Genomic DNA, 19,073 nt, shown 5'->3' on the forward strand with positions numbered 1-19,073 from the left:
AGTTTGCCAGTATAACAGCCAAGTGGATATATTATAAATTTAAAAGTGCCACTATTATTTTGGCACGATTACGGATGCAGAATCAATCTGAAAATAACCCGAATGGTTTGTGAATCAATGGTATCAAACACTACTCAAATAGTCGTCGGTACTCGATGCTGTTTACCATTCTTTTTCACTAAAAGTATGAATGTCGAATATACGCGTTGCTATAGTTCAATTTGTACATATCAGAGAAAATCGTTTTCTTCAATATTATTTGATGTTGTTTAGTCCAATGGAAATCTATATATCTTGGATTAATTTCTGTGCCGCACGGGCTCTTCCATGAGCTCTCTCCTGATGTGTTCAGCAGTTTTGAATGTACAATATAATACAAGCGTGTGAAATACTTTCTTGCAGTGTCTTATTTATACCAGCCCAATGCATACATACAAATACAATGCATGGCTCAAACATGTGTGTGTACAGACAGAGAATATCAGTTTATTTGCTAATGGTTTTTTATTAGCATTGCATGGAAAGTCATTCCTAGCTGCTAACATTTCTTCTACAGCAACCATTTTGCACGGTATCAAAACAAAACCGTATGTACTCGTACTAAAAATGTCACTTGTTATTTGTCCAACTGTCAATGATGGCATGCCGACTGCTGTTGAACAATGCAGTTATTTGTTTGCTATTACGCTTTTGTTGTAATTTTGTGTTTTATTATTGGCTTCGGCAGCGTGAAAGGGAAAAATATTGTATGAATACGATAGAAATTGTCATTCCACCCCTAAATTTGGCAAAAAACAAAAAGATATATTTATAGCGAGAAATATAATTACTATTTTTTAACACGATTTCAAGTAAATTAGTTGTTAGAATTCGCTGAGCCATTATTTTAAATTACACTGCGGAATTGAAAACAAATCATTCTTATGCAGGTAGTTAATCATTTTCAATCTATTCCTCGACGAGTTTTATTATGCTCATTCTAAGATTTTTTTAATATTATGTTAGGTTGCATATACATGTATACTTATATATATGTATCTATATGTATGTATACTTATATATATGTATATACAGCGCACACTCGATAACGTGAACTAATTCAAACCAAGGCAGTTGACGTTAACAAAAGCGTTCACGTTTTGGAATGCCCAAAAATACCAAGTAAATATGTTTTCTCACGTTTAAATTCGCATTTTATTCTTGTTTTCGTTACACATTAATTCAAAATTAAGTCATACGATGGTTTTATTTAAAAAAATCAGTCATTTTTTTTTTTGTGTCTTCTGTTTTTCTACAACTTGAAGCACAGCTTTCTCCCTTAACCGTCTTAGCACACTCATATCATTTTGATCGACGTCTTCATGACCAGCCCATATTAACGCCTTGTTGAAAATTCAACTGCTTCAGTCGGCTTAATTTTCTCCAGTTGCTCTGATACGCTGTCATAATCGGGTTCGTCCACTTGTTGATGATCGTCATCTGCATTGCCTTCCTCAATATCTTCGTTCCATTCGTGAATGGCTGGTAACGTGAATTCAATCTCAAATTTTTATTAAAAAAAAGTTTTTTCAATAACCCACATACATATCTTTGAGCGAACACGAACGAACCTCAGGATTAAAACTACTAATGAGATCGACGGTGTTGCTCATGGAGGTGCGAAGTTCAGCTTCCCATTTTTCTTTTAAAACCGCCAACGGAACATTATCTTCGGGATCATCATTGTTTACCGCAAAATTTAAAATACTGTTCCAGCACTTAGCTAATGTTGCTTCACCAACACGAAACCAAGCCGCATCCAAAAGATTTATAGCTGTTTTTAAGCTATTTTTTTAACGACTCGAGCAAATCAGGCTTTGTCGCTGATATTGAAGTTAGAAGGCTGTTTCTGTAATGCAACTTAGTGATTTTTATTGCATTCTTATCCATCGGTTGAATGAGGGGAGTAACGTTTGGTGGCATACACTTTGCCGAAATTTGCCCATTCTTCGTTGCCACTTCAGCTTCATTTCGGTGAGAAAACTTTCTCCTTTAAAAACGATGTTACCTTAAAAAACAACCAGTTAACCTTAAAAATCGGACAAAACTTAAAAGGAATATTCACCTGTGGAACAAATGACTTATGAAACCATTGCTTGAAAATTGCCGACGTCATCCAGGCGGATTTCGAGCTCTTATAGTCGGTGGGACACTGCGGCGTGGATTCTTCGCCTTTTCAATTACCAAACGCTTAAGCTTGTGGGATCCAGTGGCGTTTGAACAGCATAAAAACGTGATTCGCTGCTTCTCAGACTTTACCCCTGGAGCTCTCTTCTCCAAACTTGACGCGTACGTTTTCTCTGGCAAAAGTCTCCAGAATAACCCCGACTCATCAGCATTATATAACTGATCGTTGCACAACTCCAATTTGGCCATTTCAGCTTTAAGTTTTTCTTTAAACGGATCCATTAGCTGAGGTTGGTTGAAGAAGACGAATACCGTACCTCTTCTTGAATCCGTGGAGCCATCCATCACTAGCGAAGAAGTTAGCTTCATTTTCTTTAAATTTTACATGCAGTGTTTTTACCTTTTCTTTGAACATTAGAGCACTTACTGGCCAGTTTTTATCTCGCATTCAGATAAACCAACGATAAAGAGCTCTTTCCATTTTGGGCAACTCTGAAGAACGCAGTGTTGGTCTATTTCCAGGCCCACAATACGTGTTGTTTACGCATTTTAAAATCACTTGCTTTTTCGCTTTAATGTTACAAATTGTTGATTCAGCAACATTATATTTCTTTGCTAAAATCGTGACAGATGAGCCTTTTTTTAAAAAGCCGAGAATTTAAGCCTTTTGTTTTAATGTCAAGTACACGGGGTTTTTAGACCTCATTTTCACCAGAAAACATAAGACGAAACACTTTTGCTAAACCAAAACCGTGACTGAAATATTTTACTCCTTAAATTACGAATAAAATGCCTATTTTATAATTAGGGAATTCCCCAATTTCAGAATTAATTGAGATCAATGTAAACTACATTCAAATAATTGTAACATTTATTGTTCATGTTATAGAGTTTTTTGGGTTTGTTCACGTTTTAGAGTAGTCAATGAACAAAAATGTCTGTTCACGTTTTGGTTTGTTCACGCTTTAGAGCGTTCACGTTATCGAGCATGCGCTGTATATGTATGTATACTTTTATATATACAATACATACATATATTGTTTTTTTTTTTTACTTCACTAATTTTTATCCTTTAGTACTCGTATTTTTTATGTTATTTTATTTTCTATTTTTGATTTTTATTATATAGAATTCAGTTGAATTTAATTTAGTTGTATTTTATTTCATTATTTTTTCATTAAATTGTTTTATATTTCAATTTTTATTTACTAATCTTCCATAATTTTAATGCTAAATGCAGGGTAAATAGTTAAAAATAGGACAATACTCAAAGAATAACCCAAAGGGAAGTCGCACAAGAACTTCGTCCAGCCAACAAGCTGTAAGACCTTTTTCCTATAAAATAGAATTGCACAATGTGCATAAAGTAGATATCAGAAAAATAGTAGGTTTTCTAACAAGTCGCTATTACTGAAGTTACCATCTCTTAAATATTCACATTGGGAATGAGATAGAGTCCGACTCTGCCTGCAGAATAATGAAACTACAGAGCATATATTGTGCAATTGTATTGCATCGGCAAAGGCAAGACTGCACACCTTTCACCGAGATCAAATATCCAAATGAAATCAAATATGCTCCTGTTGCAGAATTTACTGAAAAATTTGGCTTTCATACGATTCCTAGTCTAAAGCAGGGAAAATATAGGTTAAATGTTTAATAGAAGTTAGTGCTAGTCAATAGGACCAGTATTAACTACTTCTAAAACATGGACACACTACAGAAACAAAATTATCAAAAAAACTTGAATTAATTATATTATTTGTAAGTACATTAAAATATAAGTTGTTTTGTTTAAGTTTTAAGTTTATTTTACTTTTGTTTCGCTTTATATTTTTATTGAATATTTTTATCGAATTTAATGCTATTTAGTTAAATGAATCTCTCTTTTGTTTTATTAATATAAAATAATGCAATATTTTATTTTATATTATATTCTTTCTTCTATATTATATTTATTTATTTATATATTTATTTATTTTACTTATTTCAATTTATTTACTCACATTTTTCGTCAACAAAATATTATCACATAATTGTTTGTTATGTGCCTTTTTCAATACAATACAACAAAAAACTGCTTTCCTACGTGCTAGAATGCATCCAACCTGCCAAGTACTTTTTTTTTATATTGGAACTGTGCTATATAAAATTGGCAATATTTCTGCTGAAGCTTTCATTAATCGTTTGCTTGTGGATACAAATTTTGTACATGTCTAAACTTGTTGCAACTGAGAGGTTATATTTACGTTGCTGGGAATACGACGCGTGAGCTCACAAATTAAACCTAGAAATACATACCTCTGTTAGTGCATATGTAAGTACTTACTTAATTTTTTTCCGGAATAAATGGAATATTTATTTGTTTGCACAAGTAGAATATAAAATTACCTCACGCAAGCCGAAAACAACAAATACATTACGTCTTACTACTTTTGTGTGTAATGCTGTGAACAATTTAGGATATTTTACTCAATTCGCATGTTTAGCAAAAAAACAGAACACTTAATTTATTGTTCATTAAAATTTTCGACTCATCTTTGTTGATTAAATTAATTGATTGGGTAAATAAGTATAAATTTAAACAAACATCCGTCAATTCAGGTTGATTAATGCCTTTAAACCCAAAGCTTTCGTGAGGAGGCAGGTGTTTTTATGTACTTGATATACATACATACTATATGCATGTACTTATACAGGGTAAGTCTTATTTGATTAGCTAACTCTGATATTCGTGTGCATCAAAATCAAGATTCTTGTTTGTACTCAGAATTGCAGCTGTACTTGGAATCAGCCGAATCAGCAACACGAATGAGTTGAGGTACTTTCAAAACTTTCTGAATTTGTGTGTGATACCTGGTACTTATTATAGATTATTTTTCAAAATCTCTATGATCCACATGCATTTAGAGAGATGGGAGAGCAGGTGCGTAATGTGAGTTGGTAAATGCTAGCCGATGACTAGTTTACATTGCCAGAAAATCTAAAAGAACGTTAATTTAAATTTAGTCATTGACCTTTAAAAGGTTGTAATTAAACTTTAATGCGAAATTTCATTTTCCTATTTTAGTTAAATTAGTTAAAGTTCACACTATATGCTCCCTAGACTGCTGCTCGTGCTATGCGCGTGAGCTTTCTTGCATTTCCATTAGGGCGAACTGCACATATAGGCAAATCTTCGAGCTCATTTATACCATTTGAAAAGGTGCACAAAAATAATCCAAGACGCACAGATAAAATAGGCGGAGGAAAAACTCGGTCTCAAACTTGCAAGCCTATATATTTATTATTTATATAAGGACATATATGTATGTGCCTTACTAATTTAAACAATGCACTGTTGAATACTTTGGGAAAGTATATATGTTAATGTCTGAACATTCTACTTAACATTTGAGCAACACCAATATCATCATGCCAATATTTTGTTAATCTTTTTGTTTTTTGAGACCTAACTCACAAACTAAGCTCACAGGCCAACCAACTATCATTATTTATTACTTTTGTAAACAAAAATTAAATTAATAAATTATTTAACTGCAGAAATGTTTTGTTAGCATTTAATTAGCCGTAGTGCGATTCTTGCCAGACCAGAATACGTTCATAATGATTGATGATAGGAGCAAATAAATGTGCACTGAAATGTATCCTAGTGTATATTTACATATGTACATGTAATAGTCTGGGGACCCGTCTCTCATTTATTATGTCACAAGGCATAACATATATCTGACGAATAGCTCAAATGTGTAGTAAAAATACCTATGCATTTATTATTGAATAACATGAAAATAACTTATTATTTAATAAAATAAAAACAAGCTAATATTTAATTATAATACTTGCTTTTAAAATTTACTGCTAAAACCATTAAAGTTTAGCTGCTACGTTTGAATGTATGAATAAATGAATAAATGTATTAAATACAAACTGGACGTTTTATATTTAGAGGCTGCAACTAAACGATAGCACCTCAACATATTGATCAGTCTTGACTATTTTGCTTATTTTTCTTTAATACTCATTTCTTTTTAAAGACGGTGTTGAAGCACTTTCTTTCTTACCAGTATACAAAATTACTTTGAGCACACAAAGTGCATAACACCAACAGCTAAAATAGATCAACTTGATTGTTTAGCAACTTTAATCTTGTACTTTATTGTAAGCACTAAAATTCAATAAGCTAAAAAACTGTATATTAATATTCACAATATATTTTTCTAGAACTTCTAATTTAAAACCATGCAATTGTGATAGGAATTTGTGGGATTTTTGTAGTTTTTGTATAAAGTTTGAAATTTGAATTTATATGTTTTTGTTGGACAATGAAAAAAAAAACAACAAAAGAAAAATAGTCAAAACTGGTAAAAATGTTGATTGAATCAGAGGCAATGAAACTGCGTTCATTAGATTGGCTCTATTGGATGGGTTCTCTCCAGCTCAGAAGGGGGGATGAGCTGTGTAACCGCCGAATGTCTAAACCGTAGCTTACGAAGCCTATACATAAAGGCTAAACGAAGAATTTTGTCTACTTATTGATCAGTAAATTCTGACTTCTACGCACAAGTACAAATAAATTGGCTAAAAATTAGCTCAGACCAGTCAAACCCTAAAAGCAGCTAAACAAAAGAGAATAAATACAACTTAAGTAAAATTTAGGATTCCAACGGCTTATGTTTTATTTGAAAGCAATCAAAAGGTGTCATAAAAGCTATTTAAAATAGACGCAACAATTGGAGATTCTTGTTGCTCGGGGTTTCTATAGAAGAGAGAATGTGCAGGAATATTTAATAAGCTAGTTGGGAAGTTCTGACATGAGCTATTCGAATAAAATAGCTATTTTGTTGTTGCTGTCGAGAATTCCATACTTACAGGTGAGGGAAATAAAAGGTAAAAGTCACAACTTTTTTACACAAAGTAGTGCAAATTGAATCACGCTTTCGTAAAATTTTTAATTTTTGATTCAAAAACAAAATTTGACGATAATTTTGCGCCACTATGCACGCGACCTAAAGACTACGATGACATTTAGTTTTTTCTGAAATGTACTTACTTATTGAAGGATGTGTGTATCTTTGCTATGTGTATGTAAATATGTTCATCTGTTAATAATTTAAGCTTTAGTAATATCGTTATTGACAATAATTTACTTCTATATAAAGCACTTTAAGTTTCTTCAATAAATTTGCTAATATACCTATTTTATTCTTTTTCTTTACAGGTAAGTGTCCATTGATAAAACAACGCGCAAATTTTCAAAATCAAATGACTAATGATTGCCAAGAGATAAGTAATGTTTATGCATACTAAGTAAAATAAAAAAAGCATTTCAGAAGGTAGAAAGCATCATTTTAAATATATTTTCTTACATCTAGAGCAATAAATATTTCCCACATTGTGTGCTTCCCCGTGAATTATTAAATTTCAAAAAAAAAAGAGCAGGAATCACGTTTTTCTGTCCGCTCAAATAAATGATGTGCGGTAAAATCTTTACTGTTTACATTGCTAAAGTATCAATGAGTTAATTTATCTCTTAATCGCGTCTTAGTGGTACAACTGTCGTCGGTTGATTTGATAAACCCATTTGTTTTGCACATACATAGTTGCAAATTTTGTAATAATTCATTAAAGTGTTCTGTTAAACGTTTCTTTTTGTGAGATCAGCATTTTTTGCTTTGTATTTTTCTGAGAAAACGAATTGTGCTTATATTTATATTATAAAACATTTCTATTTGTCTTTTAAGACCGATATTTTTTATTTGCACGGAAAAAAATTTAGTACAAGTTTTGAACTCTTAGAAAGTTGATAATGAAATAAGCTCAACCCTTTAGTTGTTGTAGGGTATTGTAAAAATCCACTTTTAGAAAAATATCCTTAAACAAACATGATTTGAAGAGAAACGATTGTATATAAAAGGTCCCCATATAACTTTACGGAATTAAAAATGCTATAAAAAAGAAAATTTTGAAGTACAATCCCTCCGGTTAATGATGGAACACAACTTCATTCATATGGCTGCCTCGGCTAGCCATGCACCATCCCATACGATCGGTCCAATTTTTCAACACATTTTCGATTGTATGCATCAAATGTTGCTGGTTTGTTGGCATAACACTGGTCTTTGACGGCACCCCAAAGATAATAATTCAATTCAATTCAATTCAATTTATTTGATTTGTTTTGTACATAGTAAGACGAGTCTTGTGGTAGTACATCTTCTTATAATTCTAGAATACGAGGATGGTATACATAGAAATGCTACTTAGATTTAAAACTATATTAACTATTAAACTTATAGACTAAGACTTAGAGTAGTAAGTGAGAAGAAGAGAAAGATGGTGGGAATGGGAGAAGGAAAGGGGGATTTAAGGTTAGAAGTAGTTAGAAACTGCAGTTTTAAAACATCTTGCTTGTTTTATAAGTTTTGTTCTAGTTGGTATAGAATTCCATAGTTTTATGGCACTAACAAAGAACATGCGTTCTGATTCCAAGTAAATGTAAGCCAGAACAATTAGATTCAATGTTCGGGTGCACTGGCATTGTTTACTGTTTTTATACAGGTACAATGGTTTTTGTGTGTATATTAATTTATGCAGGAACAAAAGAGAGCGTATTTTGAGATACGAGTCGAGGTTATGATCGAGAATTTGTTTTGAGTAGATAGATATATGGTCATATTTCCTTTTTTCAAACACGAAACGCGCTGCATTATTTAAAGCGGTTTGCAATTTTTGTTTCGAATTATTATCAAGCCTGCAATATACTAATTCAGCGTATGATACATGAGGAACAATGAGTGATCTAACAAGTTTTAATTTAGTTTGCCGTGGCAGTAAGTAGGCAGTACAATATAGCTTTCTAAGAATATTATATACCTTGTTTACAACAAAGTTTACATGGTCAACGCATGATAATCTTGAATTTATTCTGAAACCCAGGTTAGTTACTATGTCATCAAAGTTAATATTTACTTCATTAAGTAATATTGGCGGCAAAGAGTTAAGGTCATACTTTGAATGGGAAATAGCAATCGCCTTCGTCTTTGACTCATTTAATTTCAAGTTGTTAGATTTGGACCAGTTAGAAATACGAGTGAGGTCTTCATTAAGCCTTGCTATCAAATCTTCACTAAGACCTATTGGCCTTGACAGGTAGATCTGAGTGTCATCAGCATAGAGATGAATCGACGAATTTTGGCAACACTCAACAATATCATTAATGAAAATGCAAAATAAAATTGGACCTAAAATAGAGCCCTGCGGCACACCTGACGTAATTCGTTTTAGACTTGAGTAGTTACCACCACATTTAACTTGTTGTAGCCCATTCGAAAGGTAACTTTTTATTAGTTGCAGAGAAAATGCTCCAAACTTATAGTGATAGCACAATTTTTAATCCAACGGCGTCAAATCGCAGCTCCGAGGCGGCCAAGCCCACATACGCTTCATTCGGTGATTTTCTTCTTCCCATTGCCGTACGTAATTTTCGTACACATTCTGCAACATTACCATGATTTTCAAAGTAATGTCGCAATATTTCCCAGCGTTCTTTGAGCTTATACACAACCATTTTCGTTCAGCGGAAGAATAAAACTAATTTTCTGTGAAATCTGATGACAGCGAAGTGTTACCATTCTTCAAATAATACCTAGTTCAAATCCGTAACGATAGATGGCGGGCCATGTACATTGATAACTCTTTCCCATATAATAAATATATATGTAAAATGTAGTGGTAAGGTTTAACCTTTCATCAACATTTATTTCACCTCCGTAATTTTAAATTCTGAGAAGGTGAGAAATTGCTACTTATACTGTAAATGTATATGAAAGTTTACTGAACAACCTTCAGCATTAAATTGATTTGAGTATTTTTGTCATGAAATGATTTTCTCATTAAATAATGTGCTCTTCGGTACTTTTAGCATGGCGTGCAACTTTTTTTTTGTTTTGGACCCCAACATAAAGGCGTAAAACACAAATTTGAAGAGAAGCTTGGCATAAATGCCTACTATTGATTTATTTAGTTTAAAAACTTACAATTCTGTTGTATAGTACTGCTTATAATTTCAAAAACGAAAAGGTGTAATTAACTCCGCAAAGCTTTCCTTGAAACTTAATAATCAAGAATAAATATGCAATTTAGCTGTGTTTCTCCAAAAAAAAAAAAACAAAAAATCGGCTTCACACTTAAAACATTAACTCTTCAAAGTGACATTAAACAGTAGCTCACTTCATTTTGTAGCAAATTATCAAGAAGACACCTCCAAAGGGAGTGTGGTAGGGGTTGATATTCATATAAAACATATTTGTAGGCGGCGTTCTAGAATAAGAAGAAAATATTCAAACATCATCACCGCTTGCTTATCTTATTAATTAAATTTCTATATTTACTTGCCGCCCACTCCTTACTCTTGCCGCTCATCAGACCTTAGGTTGACATCAACGTCAAGTTAAAATTGATTTTAATGTGAGAGCGCGTGCGCGCGTGAGTGTTTACAAAGTGTCACAAAGCGGCGCGTCAACGCTGCAGTTACTCGTACTTGATGTGTATGAAAAATGACGCATATAACCGTGACAAACGTCTATGCCAATTAAGGCACTATAGGTACCCTACACTGGCTGTAACAGCAGCAGCTGTCACTTTGTTTGAGTGACGTTTTGTAGACACAAAATAGACACACTTAATTTTAAATAGGCAAGCAGTGCTTTTGCGACTAGCCAAAAATGGTAGGCGACTCACCTATTTAATGGGAAAAGTCATACATACACACTTACCATGTTAAATACATATTTTTATTTTTGTGTGTATATGGGAATGCTCCACACTTTTGATGAACGAAAACCAAAAGAAAATAAATTCAAATATGTAAAACAATGTTACATTCCAATAGTTGGCTCTGTAGTTGAATACCTTTGAATGCCTGGCCTGTTTCGAATTATGTCAATAGCTGTAATGTACTGTTGTGCTGGTTGACGGCTCATTGGCTGGCACAGTTGTTAGGACACGAGGTAACTGCAATTTTGCACGCGAAAGAAAAATAAATCACCAAAAACAACCATGTGGCTGAAATCCAATAAATATATAGGTTGCAGCAAAAATTGGAAAAAAATGGTACACTCGCACAATTCTCGCTACCAATTTGCTAAATAAAGCCATGATGGATTCTGCAAATATAGGTATCAAAGAAAAAGCAAAACGTTCAACATCGAAAGACAACTGAATTGAATATTCCAGTATTGGCACAGTTGTGATTGAACTTCTTTTATTTTATATTCAAAGCTAACAAGCATTAATTATCAAATATATAATAAAAAACTGTACAATAAGCTTTGTACACTTAATACGGCTAAACACTGAACAAATATTTGTCGAAGAGGAGAAAAAAATTTACGCTTTATTGCTGCTGAACAATTCAGAAACGAAATTGGCAAATATTTGCATGGAAAGAACATGCCATTTTACATACACGTAGGTGTGCATATGTACCTATAAGTATTTACTAACATACATACTCACATTACCTAAAGATAGACGAACATAGGTACATACATACAAGTCTGTCCGAAATAATAGTATATAATAAATTTCTACCACAGAAAATATATCGCAGATATTTCATCCGTGATTTTTATTTTGCTTTGTTTGTTCATCAGCGGTAACATCAAAAACAAAATTTTAAAGAATTAATTTATTGTGCAAGTATAATACAAAATAGGTCTTAAAATATTAACATTTCGTCGAATGATCCTTCTTGTCGACTACTACTGCTCGACTAGGAGGCATAGAGTCGACCAAACGCCTACTGTTTTCGACGGGAATGACCTTCCACGCCTTACTCACAGTCTTCCAGAGCACTTTGATATTTGTGGAATTCGCTTACCTACATCTTAGATAGCTGCCCAAAGATTTTCAAGGACTAAGCTAGCCCATGATCTTAACTACGTTTGAAATTAACCAATTCCATGTCAACTTGCTGGTATAGTGCGAAGCGTTGTGCATATGCACTCATATTAGAGACATTTTCCACTCCGAATGTGGTAGATTGGTTGAGTCCAATATGTCCAGGTACAACTTGACATCCAGGGATTTTTTATCCAATGTACTCGACCAGCAATGTAGTAGGAGAAACAGTCTTAGAAGTTGATTAGCCACCTCCGTGCTTGATTATCTTAGGGTTAAAAGATGTCGAAGTCTTGGACTTCGTATTAAGCGTTTGCGTGCTTTGGAACGAAATAATATAACTTTGGTTTCATCGGACCATAAGATGCTCCCCATTTTTTAACTGGCGAATGCAGGTACTCTTCAGTAAATTGTATTCCTGCCTGCACTTAGGTGCAATCAGCTTCATTAGTTGTTATATAAATAAAAAAAGCCAACAAGCTTTTTTATAAGCCACTGCTATTTTTTCGAACAAAGTTGTACTTAGATACATACTTGTGTAGCGTGTGATGTTAATGCGCAAAATATGCAAAGTGACAGTGAGAACGGCGCACAACAAAACATCATCATTTAGATAACTTGAATGGCTAAATTGCTCCAAGAGTTGTGTGAAGAATTAGTCATCATAGTCAGAAGTACAGCGACTGATTTAACTTGGCTACCGTTTTTCATTAGTCGTATACTTTATTGTTGAAAGTAAGTATGTGCATATTCTTTGGCTGAAATATTTTTCTAAGATTTATATCAGGAAGAGCAGTCATGCAAAATTCAAAACATGTAAACAGTTTTTTGCCGCTTTCATTAGTTTCACTTAAATATCAACAACAAGGAAAAGCTTGGCAAATCTTGTCTGAATTTGTTGTTTATGATTTTGTTATGTGATTTCTACAGATATACTTCAATTGTAAAAAAAAACTGTGCATAAATTGGCAGAAGATCGTAAACACAGTTGTCAATTTGTTGCTTAGTTTTTCCCACTTATTCGCTTCTTCTTTTCTGTAACTGGCGCTAAAACCGACAAAGCACCGCAACCATTTTTAATTTGTGCTTCCTGACGCCTTAATGAGCCCCAGGTTATGAGCTAAGCCTTCTTTTACGTCTACCACTACCAACAGACGCCACTAGATTTTTTTGCGTTTGCTTCCATGAATGCTTGAAGACTTCATAGTTAGGTTCCGGGAATTTGTCAATAAATAACTACCAAATTACGTTGTGAGCAAAATTCGACTGTCAATCTCACAATAGCTACCCTCTGTCTCTATGCAATGATTTCAACGTTTCTGTAACGATTGGAAGCACCTTTGATAATCAGCCTCCTTGATGAGTTACCTTGAATGTCGACTTCATATTGGTGCAAAAAAAATCGCAGTTGTCGATATTAGAGCTGGGCAACAAGGCACGGACCGTCTGCAATCGTACTTAAACACATAAATAGGCTAAAGGGCGACTATATCCTTCCAGACATAGATTAAACGAACGAAAAACGTGTTTTTATCAGTTTCTGAATTTTCTGAGAACTTAATTGCCACATCTATAATTCGATGCTATTTGTAAATTCATCCCGCTTGGCTTTCCATTGTCTGCGGTAGTCGGTGTAGCTATCGCACAAAGACTTATAAAAGTTGCTCCAACACCACAAAAGATGTCTCACGAATGTAGTTGTATTTCATGTCCCTGCGCAAACATTTTAATGACAGTCTGTTGATTTTATGTCAGGAAGTACTTTGTTTTTTCTTAGAGTTTAGAACGAGTACGGGGCCAATAGCACGACTGAAGTGGACATTTGTACTGACTAAATATAGTATTGTATATAAATAAGCCTTATTAAATTCATAAATTGAATTCATTTTTTCATAAACGCGAATTTTCTGACCTCCAGAGCTAACTTGGAGCGGATTGAATGTGTTTTATATAGGAAATTTCCGCGTGTACTCTCGCAAGTGGCTTTTTTTAGCGCTTCGCGATTGTTCTTTGATCTAATCTGAATTATTAAGCAGTCGAACGGTAAAATCGAGTTTGTTTTCGACTATTTTATTTTTGCATACGATATTGAGAACTTTCTTCGATATAAAAGACCTCCGAAGCTATGCTTAATCTGTATGCCGGTGGCCCAGTCAATTGTCCTGCTCTTTTGCAGCATATAAACTTTAACATTCCTAGCAGAGTACTGAGTTTTCAACTTCCGTTTCATGCACTAGTTGCTGATATTATTATTCTAATTTAGCTCTTAATGAACTAAACTGAAGCAAATGTTTAGAAGTTGTCAAGCTGTTGATCCTTATTCCGGGGGTGAACTATTCGCATTTACTTTTGGCACGCGAGTAAACAATTTATTTGCTCATTCAAAACCACTTGAACTTTATTTTATTTCACTTCACATATTAAGGGATATTATTTGAACTTTTTCTGACATCTATAAAAGTCACCACAGCCAATGGCGAAAATGGCATTATATTATATGTACAATACTTATATATTAATATTTAAAGCCACTATTAATTGATTTTGCCTCAGAGAGTAAAATGTTTGATATACAAATATAAGTAGCAGCTTCTGGCCTCAGGGGCATCAAGGCGCCTAGCACACTCTGCATTTGACCCAATCTGAAAGCCATAAAGAGACAAGAAGCGAGACCTGAAAAAACTTGTTTCTGGGTCAAAACGGTTATTTCGCTAGACTGCTGTTTTCGTGTTTGAAACTGGCATTGATAATAGTTTTTTGCCAATAAAGTACGAACACATTAAAGTTTTTTAAAATAAATTCCAACTAACAACGAACTATAAGATAAATCCAAAAGCGCTCACAAAAACACAAAGCATAAAGCGCTTTAATTAATTAAAACGAATTTAAAAGCAATTTAATAGCTTATAGTAGGAAAGCAATTTTTATGCAAACTAGGCAGTAGCCAGCCAGCGAATATAGCCAAATGGCTTAAACTATAATAACAATAAAACTTTCTCTGTTGCGTTTGATTTGGCGATGGTTTGTTATGTACTCGTATATTGTTGTTGTTGCTCCTACAATTTTATTTTGCTTCGATTGGCTAGTGTGATATACCAGTATGTAACATACATATATGTATATATGCATAAATGTTTTTCCATTTCGGCACAGCTGTCTGTCGATTGCATTTGTTTTTATTTTGTGTTTTCTTTTCCTCGTTGTTTTGTAGACCTTTTTTAGTTCAACTGAAAAAAGAAAAGTAATTGGCTTGCCGAAAATAAATATTTGCAAGCAATTTAAATTGTTTAAATATAAAATAAACCGATTAGTCTGTTGTGTATTTGGCTTAACAAGTTTATGCAAATCCGCTTAACTCTCGTAAGGTGCCCGTTTTTTTGTGTTTTTGGTTTACGAGCTAAACTCTACTCTATTGAAAGTAGTTTGCAAATGTTATTGGAAATGTCGAATTTGTTTTGTCCGATTCTGGCTTTCTAGTATATACATTGATTGTTTTTCAAAATTCAAATTCCTATATTGGTCTAATCTTCAAAAGATTCAGTTAAACTCTGCTTAGGTTATTAAAGTAGAAACTTCATTAAGTGTTGCACATGCACTACGTGGAAAAACTATTACAAGGAACTTTTGAAAATTTAGTTTTCATGATTTACTTGTTTTTCATTTAATTTTATCAATTTCTTTTTATGAAAATATAGTTCTACAAAAAACGTATAAATCCAAGTTTCAAATTTGGAAAATTGTATCAATTTGAAAAAAAAATCAGCAAATTAAAAAAAAAAAATCAACAAATGTTTATCAAAATTTCTCACTTTTTAAACGCGGTTTGCAATTTTATGGTCATTTGTGCAAATTTTTAAGGGTTGTTTTCTCCACATAAAAAAAAATGTCGGTCGCTCCTCGATAAATAATAACAAACTTTTCGGCACATGTCTGCAACGTAACGACTTTCACGCAAATTGTGAAACACTTCTAATTAGTGGCAGGCGAAAAAATATCTTGCTAAATAAATTAAAATGTAGGCTGTAGAATTATATTTAAATTGAATGCGCTGAAAGCTTTTGCTTGAATTACACTGGCTGGCTATGAATTTTTCGTCTGGCTTCTGTATGTAAAATTCTGTGTTCCCAGCAGAGGGAAAAATAATTTTTTTGATAAAAATTTGCTGTTGTATAAATTACAATCAGAAAAATTGTTGCTGCACACCGAAGCCTTTTTAATTCAAGAATAATGATAAATTATAAAAAATCAAGTTCAAAAGTAGGGGAGACCGGGGATGGTTGACTAACTTTTGACTTAAGCTCGTATATCTCTGTTGTTTAATTTAATATAACAAAAACCACAATTGCTACCGATAAAAGAACTATTCAGGTACTTAAAATACTATAATATGACCTATATATTCACTATTATAATACTTATTTTGCTGATTTTATAAACCCCTGATGCTTGGTCAACCTACCCCATGGCAGGTTGACTATATGCATGGGGTAGGTTGACTTAGGCAGTAATTAGTATAAATTAGGAGGATTGGTATAAAATAAAACACAAAAATTTATAAGTGTGATAGAAACTTTTTAATTAAAATGAACAAACTTAAATTCAAGATCCTTTTTCAGGTCACAAAGAACTTTGATACATCTAACAAACAATCCTTAATTCTCTCACTTTAAGTCTTAAAAAAGAACTTAAAAATAACCATAGGTAAGATTAATTCTTTGTACTTTCTTTGTAATTGTAATTGTAATTTTAATTATGCCGATGTCAGTTTCCCCAAGTTTTTAATACCTCGGCGAGCTATGACTCTATTAGGCACGTGAACTGTTGTAAGTCCCGTCTCATCAACATTTCAGATATCACCTGGGGTAAGATTTAATCGGTCGTAAACTGTTTTCAAATTACTAAAAAAATCATTTACGTTTTTCTGGTTGAACGTCGTAGTTCTAGACAGGCTCGTAGCTTGAGGTGATCTTATTGATAATTAGGGATGACGTTTTAAAAAATTACCAAGCCAATCTTCGCCAGCCATTAATTTTGTTTTCCAAGATTCAGGCATAGTTTTATTATTATTTTTTGCGTATTCAAATGCAAACTTGCGTGTCTCATACGGTGTCAATCCATAATAAATATCAGCAGCCATCTTCAAATAAGCTGCCAGTTTGTTTCCTTCGTCATCGCTAAATATCTGCCTATTTCTTATGTACCCGGGCCGTGTCCAGGGTCAAATCAGTTCTCGTGAGGTTAGGATTACTTCCTAACTTATTTTTTTATTGTAGTTTAGTTACATAACGATGCAACGTTTTGTACCGGATTTGGTATTGCTATGATATCTTTTGGAGAATTACCCCTTTCAGATTTTCTTTTGTAAGTCCTCATTGTCTGTAAAAATACAACAGTAAATTAGAATGTGACAGAAGACTATAGAGCAATTCCATGAGAGATGATCATGAAAGTAGGAGCGACTGGGGTTGGTTCACTAATTAGTCAACCTGCCCCCAACAAAATTTGTCAACCAGCCCCTGACGCCATTTCTCATTTTAATTGCTCATAATATGCAAACTCTGGCACTAACATAGGAGCAATACTGCGTTATATATAGTAGAACTATTATGTTTTTATTTGGCATAAGAACAAAATTGTTTCTAACAGATACATAGGCACAATAACAAAAAAAGTACGAGCTAAAAAAATTACTTACCGAGAACAAAAACACAACATGTGATCTCACTCACGAACGCCTTGCGACTGCCGTGGCTCACTTCGCACAAGTTCGCTGGTCATGGGGAGGCATCGATATTCATGATTGGTTGATGAAAATCACGTGATGATGGCGAGTTATTGTTACTTAGTCTACCTGCCCCTATAGCCAACCATCCCCGGTCTCCCCTAATGTTCTTATATTTATTTGTATGGAGTTTCTCGTTTAAATCATTTATCGACGTCAACCAAACAAAAGTCAACTATTAAAGCTAAGAATTTTTTGTGTTTTCGAATATAAACAACATTTTTTTATCCACCTGTAGTGTTATCTGTGAAATAAATGTATAATAATGTAAGCAAACAGTGAACGTATCATTCATCTATATTCGTAACTCAATTTTTCAGAGTAAGCAAAATTTTAAATAAAATATTTTTAAATTATTTAATTCATTTTTTCTTAATTTATCGTTTAGTTTTGTTATACTTGCAAGTATTTGTATTTACGTAGGACAAGGAAATATAAGCAGATAAAAAATAAAAAACAGAAAGTGTTCTGTATCTAAAACCACTTTTCCATATTTTAGGCTACGGGTTGAGTTACTTTACCACTTTAGGTTACCAGTGCAGAAATTAAAGAAAAAAATATTTTTTTGCTGATAATATGCACCAATTTCTTAAAAATTACATAGTTAAGGGGTCGAAAATATCTAAGTGCTTCTATTTTGAACTTGAGCATAACATTTCTTAATCCGATGCGTAACGTACAATCTGTCGTTCGCATGCTTTTTGCTGTAACAGAAGGCAAGAGTTAGTTAGCCTTCGAGATCTGAAGCTGTTCACATACAGAAAGATTTCATAAGCTAACTATAAAGTTAGAGGCATTCCATTGCCATACAAGGGCACTGGACATTAAGTTTTCTTAACACCAAATGACGATTCCGATACGTAAATGATCAACAAAAAATTTGTAAGGGTATCAAAAACAGAGGTCTACACTGCCTAGAATATCAACAATTAACTTCAGGCAGAAGAATTGAGCTAAAAATTGACCCCTTAAGTAGTTTAACCAGAAATATTACCTGCACATTTCTTTTTCACGATTAGCAACAGTAGCATAATAAAAATACACATGCGTTTTCTTGTTGAATTCAGGCTAAAATAATAAAAGTAACATTAAAACTAAGCTTTGGAAAATATGTTTAAAGAAAACTGTTAACAATGGCTCATAATTGACCCACATTTCTCATACAGTGGCAATTTATACGCAGTGATACTTTGTCAATATTCAAGATTTTTCCTTTTTTTGC

The 19,073-nt window shown here is 33.2% G+C and overlaps 1 protein-coding gene across 6 annotated transcripts in view; it reads left to right on the forward strand.

Annotated features, from left to right (window-relative positions):
- The window catches only part of LOC128867667 (uncharacterized), a 105,159-nt gene that overhangs the window by 53,086 nt on the left and 33,000 nt on the right, over positions 1 to 19,073 (forward strand). The window contains exon 4 of one of the 6 annotated variants that reach the window (XM_054109095.1): positions 7,388 to 7,804. The exons of the other annotated variants lie outside the window; for them this stretch is intronic. Coding sequence (XP_053965070.1) covers positions 7,388 to 7,391 — 4 coding nt within the window. The 3' untranslated portion in view covers positions 7,392 to 7,804. Of the gene's footprint in view, positions 1 to 7,387; positions 7,805 to 19,073 lie in introns of those variants that run through there. 6 annotated transcript variants of the gene reach the window in all.

Source organism: Anastrepha ludens, chromosome 6 (assembly GCF_028408465.1).
Source record: "Anastrepha ludens isolate Willacy chromosome 6, idAnaLude1.1, whole genome shotgun sequence".
NCBI classification, from domain to species: Eukaryota; Metazoa; Arthropoda; class Insecta; order Diptera; family Tephritidae; genus Anastrepha; species Anastrepha ludens.